The 11,150-nt window shown below is 43.2% G+C and overlaps 1 protein-coding gene across 2 annotated transcripts in view; it reads left to right on the forward strand.

Annotated features, from left to right (window-relative positions):
• The window catches only part of LOC115010324 (RNA-binding Raly-like protein), a 40,193-nt gene that overhangs the window by 14,344 nt on the left and 14,699 nt on the right, over window positions 1–11,150 (forward strand). For both annotated transcript variants that reach the window (XM_029434897.1, XM_029434898.1), the window contains exon 3: window positions 6,134–6,184. In XM_029434897.1, the coding sequence (XP_029290757.1) occupies window positions 6,134–6,184 (51 nt within the window). The remainder of the gene's footprint in view (window positions 1–6,133; window positions 6,185–11,150) is intronic.

Genomic DNA, 11,150 nt, shown 5'->3' on the forward strand with positions numbered 1-11,150 from the left:
GAGGGGAAGAAGAAAACCTGAATGCAAGAAAGCTGGCTGTGATGCAGAATGAGAAATACCCCTCACCCCTGAAGTGTTTCTGCTATACTTGTTCTACTGCTAGTGTGTGTGTGTGTGTGTGTGTGTGTGTGTGTGTGTGTGTGTGTGTGTGTGTGTGTGTGTGTGTGTGATCTTTTGGTTCATGACAGACGGTACAAGTGATCATCTGAGATTTAAAAAAGACACTTTTAAATTGGTTTGTTTAGTAAATGCACGGAAGTCTAGGAAGAAAACCTTGAATGATTAAGAGTTACATGATCACTGTTGCTTTTTAAATGATTATCAGATCAACTGGACTGATTTGTTTCTTGTAAAACTACAGCTCCACCGCTTGTCTCGTATTTTAAGGTGTTATTTTGGTGTCTTGTTTTCTTTCTGTTGCTGAAGTCTCGGAGACGCACAGCATGCTGGGACGCATGCAGGTTGCTTCCTACCAAATCCATGTGAATCAGCGTTTAATTACCAGATGGGGAAGCTTCCCAGGATCCCAGCAGGTCTCCGTTTGTACAGTTTCCACATTGATCTGTGGTTTTGTTAGAGGTGGACGACATAAACGGTGTTTTCACCACCTCCTGATTAACCTCACATCAACTAAGTGAGGAGGCAGACGCAGGGAAATCAAAGTTGGGAGACATAGGACGAGAGAGAGAAAGTGTTGTTGGGAGAGAGAGAGCGTGCACTGTGCAGAAAACTGTAATTATGTTTTCTTGTCCCTCGATCGCCCTGCTGAGATGAGCGTTTAGTGGAAAGAGATGAATCAGCATTTCCTTTGAGGAGAAAAATAACAGCTCGATAAAGAGGCCGCGCAAAAAAACAACAAGAAAACAAAAACCATTAAAACACACACACACACACACACACACACACACACCCACACACCCACACACACACACACACACACACACACACACACACACACGAAGATGGACTGAGATTAAACTAAACAGCCTCCTTGTTTAAATTTAAATGTTGCGTTTGATGGAGTTGCGATGTCGGCGCCCGTCTCACCTCATCTACTCTGAAATGACCGAACGTGTTTACATACAAAGACAAAGAAATGCAATTTAAATATAATTTAGATAATAATGCAGATAGAGTTTGACCAGCAGATGCACCCGAATGAGTGTTTCTCATATTTATATAAGTCCCATGTTTTACAGATCAAATATTTTAATATGCTTTCTCATCTTTTCTATGGGCCCGGACCTAAATAAATATCGTACCGTGTATAGTTGCACAAGTACAATATAATTAAGCTGCTGCACATGTTTACATTTATATTAAAGTTAAGCAAACAAGAGAAACATTTATTGTGATATAAATATATATTCAGAGTTTATTCCCATCTGAAGCCTTTGAACAACGTTTTCTGTTTAAAAACTCTATTAGATGAGTTTAATGACCCTGAACATCAGACTCTGGACTGACATGAGGTGTCCATGTTTGTTTTACAGACCCTGTATGTTTGACCCCGACGAGTATGAAAGAGCTCGCCAAACAGGCATAGGACAGGAAGTAAACGCTCACATTGCTTTCTTTGTGTCCCATATGTTAATAGTACACAAATAATTATATCTTGTAATCCAGCCGCTCTTAAATCATTTAACTTCTTCCTTCACTTTTAATCCGTGTAGATGTTGGTGGCTAGAAAAGTCTCGACCACAGTGAGCAGGTGGAGCTGCAGGAGCTGCTGTCAATCTGGTGCAACGCACATTCAGATGTGTTGGCGACTGGAAACACCAATCAGTGTCCCTCCCTCGCTGACTGTTTCATGGGAACTTTAAGTTGGATATATCACAGTTATAGCTACAACCTGGATGTTGATATTTGTGTATATGTAATATTTACAAGACAGAAACTGGTCTCTGCAGTAATGTGATATCCAGAGTCTCTGAGGTCACCGCCGCCGAGCCGCCAAACCTCCAGACCCGTCCGACGGCCGGCGCCGGGCGAGGCAAGGTGGCAGGTACACAGCTGAATGGCCCATTAACCGCCGTCTTACCACGCCGTGCTACAGCACGCCGCTGCTGATTGATGACACTGCAGCGGGCCGGTGAGGGTGAGCGGTAAATCAGAATAAATGGATGATGGCTGTGGAGTGTGTGTGTGTGTGTGTGTGTGTGTTGAGGAGGAGGAAGTGGAAACCAAACGGCTCACCTGTCGCCAGACGCTCGCCCGGGAAGACTTGAATATGTATGAACACACACACACACACACACACACACACACACACACACACACACGTTGCTGTTTGGTGTGTGAGGGGGGTTGTTCCTGCTTATTCCTGTCATTAGTGTTGGAGGGGGAGAGCGTTAAGTAGCTGCTATAAAAATGCAAATTCCTCATCATCTCCTCGCCGCTGTCGCCTCTCGTTGTGCTGCATTCGAGTTCAGCCATGTTTGCTCCTCCGCCCTCTCACTTCCTGTCTCACACCTTGTCTTGTCTTCCTGCGTCACATTCATGCCGCTGACTCTACTGCTTTAAAAAAGTACAGAACAGCAGAATATAGAAATTATATTTGATCATTGATTTCAAACTCTCCGCTGACTCTTTTGTCCGCGGTGTTTATTGAGGGTCTTTGCTGCTCTGTAATTATTCCCATCAGCAGAACCGAGCTCTGTAATAACACATTAGCTTCTCCAGCAATGCAGCGCAGAGCTAATTAAACGCCTTATTGACACCTGAAGGGCTTCTTCACTGTGATTATGAGCACATTACTGACTTCACTGCTGAAATATTCTGGATTTTATTCAGCAGTGGTGGAAAGTATCACTTGAGTGCATTTACTGTATTGAAGTACTTATACTCCATTACATTTCAGAGGGAATTACTTCAGCAAATCAAAATGCATAACACAACATAACAAAATATAAAAGTGAAGTAATTTAAGATGCAGATTGTAAAATTAATTTAATGCTACACTAGAGCTCGGTGAAAAGAGGTTCACTTTCTGTTTCCCTGTCCCGTCTACCACGACATGTGGGTCGTGCTTTTTAGTAAAAACTATCTCCCGTTTATGTTTCCTGAGAAACTTGCGTTCTGCTTCAGGAAGGGAACTTTTTTTTGTAGCAGATTTTATTTGCCAAGTTTTGGGGGAAAAAGCTGAATATTTAGTTTACGACGATTTTGCAATGTAATGAAATGTTTGACTGCTGATTCTGTTTAAACCCGGTAGTCTATTTAAGTAAACTTGTGAGTTACCTGTACTATATACAAGTATATGTTACTTTATACTTCTAACACATTTTGGAGGGAATAATTTTTCTTTAGTTTAGTCCTTACTAGTTACTTTGCAGATCCTATTTTGAAAGGACTAAAATCCTTCATCCGCTTCTAATATAGAGTTAAAAAGCACCAAGATGTAAAAAGTGTCTTAAAACTGGATGAAAAGTCAGTTTATGAAGCTTCTGGCTACAAACACAACGCTGACGCTGCTTAAAGGGGAGACGACGCCACGACAGGAGAGAGAGGAAACGTTACCTTCAGGGACATTACACATGTTTCTGTCTCACTACATATACAACACAGGACTGATGACACCATGACAGGAGAGAGAGGAAACGTTACCTTCAGGGACATTACACATGTCTCTGTCTCACTACATATACAACACAGGACTGATGACACCATGACAGGAGAGAGAGGAAACGTTACCTTCAGGAACATTACACATGTCTGTCTCACTACATATACAACACAGGACTGATGACACCATGACAGGAGAGAGGAAACGTTACCTTCAGGGACATTACACATTTCTCTGTCTCACTACATATACAACACAGGACTGATGACACCATGACAGGAGAGAGAGGAAACGTTACAATCAGGAACATTACCCATGTCTCTATCTCACTAAATATACAACACAGGACTGATGACACCATGACAGGAGAGAGAGGAAACGTTACCTTCAGGAATATTACACATTTCTCTGTCTCACTACATATACAACACAGGACTGATGACACCATGACAGGAGAGAGAGGAAACGTTACCTTCAGGAACATTACACATGTCTCTGTCTCACTACATATACAACACAGGACTGATGACACCATGACAGGAGAGAGAGGAAACGTTACAATCAGGAACATTACACATGTCTCTATCTCACTAAATATACAACACAGGACTGATGACACCATGACAGGAGAGAGAGGAAACGTTACCTTCAGGGACATTACACATTTCTCTGTACTCACTACATGTACAACACAGGACTGATGACACCATGACAGGAGAGAGGAAACGTTACCTTCAGGGACATTACACATTTCTCTGTACTCACTACATGTACAACACAGGACTGATGACACCATGACAGGAGAGAGAGGAAACGTTACCTTCAGGGACATTACACATGTCTCTGTCTCACTAAATATACAACACAGGACTGATGACACCATGACAGGAGAGAGAGGAAACGTTACCTTCAGGGACATTACACATGTCTCTGTCTCACTACATATACAACACAGGGAGAGTTATTACACATTTTAATGCAGAAATGTTACATATTACACCTTTAAGAGTACACTTTTTTGGAGAAGTGCATTCCCTTTATTAAACTACCAATTGATCCTGGTCCCATTCAATAATCTTTATTACATTAAGAGTTATTTTCCTAAAGATTTTCTACTCTAAAGCCTGTAGACCTATGAATCAGACTTTACTCTCGAACTGCCTGGAGAAAAATGCAATAACTTTAAATGGACCCTCTCATCAAAGATACACATCTTCACTGACTTCCTATGAGGAGGCTCTTTAAATGCTCGTGGAGCTGATGTGTAATTAACCCGGTGAATTGAAATCAATTAATCTGGAAAAACGTTCCACCAGCCGTCAGCAGTGTTGAGGATTTAAAAAGTGAAGCTGTGTTAAATATCCTAAACGCACCATGGTGGACCTGAGCCCAGACTGTAAAATCCAAAACCGCCTGAAGGACATTTTTTAGTGGGATTATGAGGACCTCAGCAGCCGCTTTGCATCGCCTGTAATGTGCTCGTAATGACAGCGAGGAGCCGCCTCTCAGGTGTTGTAATATCAGACCTAATTACACAGATAACCCAGCAGTGTGAGCCATACGAGAGTCGTTAGTGTGATCCTGTGCTGCAGATCAATAGTCATGTTTAAAGGTTTGCTCCTACACAGCTCAATAGGAGACGCACGGCTGAGCTGAGGCTCCGAGTCGGCTCCCGGATCGATGGCGCTGTTAAACGCTGATTAACACCACACCCCGGCTGATGAAGACGAATGATGGCAGCAGCAGGAGCACTGATACGACGGCTTACAAAACAGTGGAAGGATATGAGTTTGGCCTGTTTCTCTCCGTCTCTACCTTTCTCTGTGCGTCCTACTGGCTTCTCTTTATTAGTCCTCAGTTAGAGAGGCCTGTCGCTGCTGAGTGTGTGTTAGATCGTTATCGATTCCTCCTCCTCAGTGGATAAATAGTTCAGTCTTCATCTCTCTTTCATTATCTGTCCGGCTGAGAAAAAGACTTTGACCCTTGAAGGCAAGGATTCTTTGCAGGGTCACATGAAAATCCATCATGTCAGGCTCCACGTTAACTTCAGGGTGGGGGGGGGGCACGGCGAAGAAACAACATATAAATGCGAAATACTCGCCTGCGAATATCATATGTCTTGATTTTTATTGTGAAAGGTAAGATCGGAAGGAGTGGATCTGGTATGCACTGCCTTTGTCGAGGTTGGAAGGTAGTAATAAGGTGTGCTGTCTTGGTTCCTCCGTGATAAATAAAGGTGCACAGAACGTGACTAACTTTGTTCCAAAATAAATAAATGAGCGCTTTAGCAAAGAGCTTTGGCAAAGAGCGGCAGATGGATTGATTGACAGTTTTCTGTGTAACAAACAGTTTTCCTCTCTTTGGCGCCACCTCTGGTGAAAAGTGGTTATTGCAAGTATGTTTGTTTTTTGGATCTCCGCTTGTGATTTCATCAGTGACACAGTCAGCATTGTGTTACCTCATCAGCGTTAGTGACTTACTGATGTTTATTTAAATGAAGATTATTGCTTTAATCGATCCGTTAACACACAACAGCGATGTGATGACGGTCTTTGTCTCTGTCCTCAGATCTGACTGTGAGATGGAGTATGACAGATACCCTGATGACCACTACAACAGGTACCCGACATCTATTAACCTGTTCCTTCATTCGTTCCACTTCCTGTGTCGTCTCTAAACTCACTGTTGTTATTGCTCAGTCTCCGTCCTGATTGGTTCACACATCCTGCTGTACGTTTCACACACATTCTCATTTTGTGTTTGGTTAAAATGAAGAAGATTTGATCACATCACTAGAAAGCCCAGGATGTGCTTTTCACATCAGGACCCTAATAAGCTGTGTGCATGGTGTATTAAATAAAGGCCTCAGTTTCACGTCTTCCATCGAGAACATGAATGAATTGCCTGGTGTTAGGAGATGAAAGCTGGAATCTGAGCTGATATTTTGGTCCAAAGGATTCAGGCAGCAGCTCCGGACGACCTCAGATGTCGCCTCAACAGAGTTTTAACGGCTCCTACATGTGTTTCCCTGAGTGACTCAGGCTGCAGCTGAGAGGAGGAAATTGGTCTCAGAGAACATGAACTGCCTCAGCTCTCCATTTGTGGCTGATTTCCTGTTTGATGGCAGCGTACGTCGGACTCTGAGGTCACGGAACAATCCTCCTTTCTTTTTACACTTCCACATGAAGATGAAAGCTGCGAGCGGATCATTAAAATCACATCACGAGGATTTATTGGAACAGAAGAATGTAAGAATTGAAATAAAGAGATATTTAAGGAGAGAGATCAAGAGAGATAAAAATAGAAGCGTTGAGAATAAGATAATAATGAGGTGGAGGATGAAGAGAACAAAGATGTGAAATAATAAACATTAAGTTATTAATAATAAAGACACAATCTGATAAAGAACAAGATTATACTGTTGGAACTGGATCAGGGAATATAAACTGAACATAAAGTGGACTGCATTCACACACTCACGCTCATTTTGACTTATTTATTGATTTACAGCAGCGGTATTCAACTAAGATTCTAAGAGGTCCAGTTAGAGAAAGTTTCCACAAGCAAAGGTCCGGAGCATCATAATGTCTAACGTGCGTTATGAATTAGTGTGAGATATATTGAAGCAGCCTAGTAGCTGTATCAACGTCTGCACGTCAACAACAACTGGCTGTCAAATCTAATAAAGAAAGTACAATTTAAAAACATTTAGACAATATTTATTATCACTTAACATTGAACTATACAGATATATATAATACTGTAGATATGTATATATATATATATATATATATATATATATATACATATCTATATATATAAATATATATATATATATATATATATAAATATATATATATATATATATATATATATATATATATATATATATATAAATATATATATATATATAAATATAAATATATATATATATATATATATATATATATATATATATATATAAATATGATCATCCTAGTGTTCGAACCATGTTCGAACACTAGGATGCTCATAAGTGTGCGTGGTACCAGAGCACCCTAGGCCAAAGGTCAATGATCGATTTTGTGATTGTATCATCTGACCTGAGGCCGCATGTTTTGGACACTCGGGTGAAGAGAGGGGCGGAGCTGTCAACTGATCACCATCTGGTGGTGAGTTGGATCAAGGGGTGGGGGAAGATTCTGGACAGACCAGGTTAGCTCAAACAGGTAGTGCGGGTGAACTGGGAGTGTCTGGAGGAAGCCCCTGTCCGCAAGATCTTCAACTCACACCTCCGGCGGGGCTTTTCAGACATCCCTGTGGAGGTTGGGGGCATTGAAGCTGAGTGGGAAATGTTCAAAACGTCTATTGCTGAAGCTGCGGTGAGGATCTGTGGTCTCAAGGTCTTAGGTGCCTCAAGGGGCGGTAACCCTCGAACACCGTTGTGAACCCCGGTGGTCAGGGAAGGAGTCCTTCCGGGTTTTTTTTATCCGGGAGGATTCCAAAAACAGTTTCAGGGTACCGACGGACTCGAAGGGCGGCCATGGCAGAGGAAAAGCAGCGGGTGTGGGAGAAGTTTGGACAAGCTATGGAGAAGGACTTTCGGTCGGCACCAAGGTGCTTCTGGAAAACCGTCCGGCACCTCAGGAGGAGGAAACGGGGAACCATCCAAGCTGTGTACAGCAAGGGTGGGACCCTGCTGACTTCGACAGAGAAGGTTATCGGGCAGTGAAAGGAGCACTTTCAGGAACTCCTGAATCTGACTAACACGCCCTCTATGGTAGAGGCAGAGCTGGAAGCTGATTGGGGACCATCGTCAATTTCCCTGTTGGAGGTCACTGAGGTAGTCAAACTACTCCACAGTGGCAAAGCCACAGGGGTTGATGAGATCCGTCCAGAAATGCTGAAGGCTTTGAGTGTTGATGGGCAGTCTTGGTTGACAGGCCTCGTCACATTATCGGCCAATAATCGAACCTCTGATTGAAGAGGAACAATGCGGATTCCGTCCTGGTCGTGGAACAACAGACCAACTCTTCACTCTTGTAAGGATCCTGGAGGGGGCCTGGGAGTACGCCCATCCGGTCTACATGTGTTTTGTGGATCTGGAGAAAGCGTATGACCGGGTCCCCCGGGTGATACTGTGGGAGTATGGGGAGAGGGGGTCACTTCTGAGGGCCATCCAATCCCTGTACGCCCAAAGCGAGAGTTTTGTCCGGATACTCGGCAGTAAGTCAAACTCCTTCTCAGTGAATGTTGGCCTCCGACAGGGCTGCGCTTTATCACCAATCCTGTTTGTGATTTTCGGTGTTCTGAAGATCTCATCACTGCTCTTTGCAGATGATGTGGTCCTGAGGACATCATCGGTCTGTGACCTTCAGCAGTCACTGGATCGGTTCGCAGCCGAGTGTGAAGCGGTTGGGATGAGGATCAGCACCTCAAAATCTGAGGCAGCAGGAAACCGGTGGATTGCCTACTCCGGGTAGGGAATGAGCCCTTACCCCAATTGAAGGACTTCAAGTATCTCGGGGTCTTATTCGCGAGTGAGGGGACGATGGAGCGAGAGATTAGCCGGAGAATTGGAGCAGCAGGGGCCGTATTGCAATCACTTTACAGCATCGTTGTGACGAAAAGAGAGCTGAGCCAGAAGGCAAAGCTCTCAATCTTCCGGTCGATCTTCGTTCCTACCCTCACCTATGGTCATGAAGGCTGGGTCATGACCGAAAGAACGGGATTGCGGGTACAAGCAGCCAAAATGGGTTTTCTCAAACGGGTGGCGTCTCCCTTAGAGATAGGGTGAGAAGTTCAGCCATCCGTGAGAGACTCGGAGTAGAGCCGCTGCTCCTTTGCTTTGAAAGGAGCCAGTTGAGGTGGTTTGGGCATCTAGTAAGGAGCCACCTGGGCGCCTCCAGGCATGTCCAGCTGAGAGGAGACCCCGGGGAAAACCCAGGACTCGGTGGAGAGATTATATCTCCACACTGGGAACGCCTAGGGATCCCCCAGTCGGAGCTGGAGGATGTGGCCCGGAGAAGGGAAGTCTGGGGTTCCTTCCTGGGCTGCTGCCCCCGCGACCTGACCCGGATAAGCAGATGGATGGAAAAAATGTTTTTTGTGCATGTTGTGATTAGAAAATGTATTTTGTTTTCATTCAACTTAGTCAGATGTATCGAACGTATTGAAACCGGAGCCCACAGTATCACACTGATACTCAGTGTGTCGTTAAGCTTCTGTGAACGTCACAACTGAGGTTAAAACAAGCAGAAAAGAGAAAAGTTCTTTGTTTCACAGCAGTTTAAATTAGTGCAGAGCAGCATGTGACGACACAATGTGTTAAAACAGAGAATAAACTCTTTAAACAGAATTACATTTGCTCTGACACAGAAAATAAACACAGCACTAAGCTTCTTTCTTTTAAACTAAATTACTTTCAATTAAAATATCCATGATGCAGAAAATGGGAAGTGAAACGTGTGTGTGTGTGTGTGTGTGTGTGTGTGATAAAAACAGTACATTAACTCAAGTCCAGTACTAAAGTACAATTTTGAGCTACTTTATACAAAATATGAATAAACTAATAAATTATTTTATATTAAGTGTTGAGCACATTAATGCATCAATGATGACAATACAATAATATATTATTCTGCATAACGTTTATTTTGATGCTAATACTTTTATCTACTTTTACTTCAGTACCATGAAAGAGTTTGCAGTTTCTATCCAGACACTGAGACTTTGTATGTCCCGTCATCCTTCAGTGTGAGATCGTGTTCTTGTTGCTGGTTTCTGTTTGTGATGATTTGTCATGTTTTATGTTTTGCATTAATGAAAGTTTTCCATTGTAGCGTTGCACTTCTGTAACATGGCCAGAATCACGATGGATAGTTAAATATTGAAGCAGCAGAATCTGACATCATTTTTATCCCACACATTCTTCTTCCTTGTCAAACCGGCCGCCTACATTACCCACGATGCAACTCGCGCCCTTCAGCAGAGATGAGCAGCAGCTAATTTATCAGATGTCACTCAGCTCCTCTGGAGAAACTAAAGACTTTATATAACTCCTGTAAACACACTTTATTCTTTCTTCTTCTAATTAATTATTACATAATTACATGCAAGTTGTGTATTTATTGCTGAAAGACTCGTTAAATACTTTTAAATCCAACTATTTAATATTTAGAGGCAGATGTTAATGTCTTTAAATTCACCTGGTGATGAAACTCACTCTTTTCCTGATTAGAAAGTATTAATGTTAGACTCCGATAGTTGTATTATTGTTAGTGACTGCACGATCTGCTCACAGCAGTATGATAATAAGCCGCTTTGTTCTTAACCATCCATCCATCGTCTACATCTTATCCGGGGTCGGGTCGCGGGGGCAGCAGCTCCAGTAGTGAACCCCAGACTTCCCTTCTCTGGGCCACATCCTCCAGCTCCGACTGGGGGATCCCGAGGCGTTCCCAGTGAGGAGATATAATCTCTCCACCGAGTCCTGGGTCTTCCCCGGGGTCTCCTCCCAGCTGGACGTGCCTGGAACACCTCCCTAGGGAGGCGCCCAGGTGGCATCCTTACTAGATGAACCACCTCAACTGGATCCTTTCAACGT

This window comes from Cottoperca gobio, chromosome 6, assembly GCF_900634415.1.
Source record: "Cottoperca gobio chromosome 6, fCotGob3.1, whole genome shotgun sequence".
Lineage (NCBI taxonomy): Eukaryota > Metazoa > Chordata > Actinopteri > Perciformes > Bovichtidae > Cottoperca > Cottoperca gobio.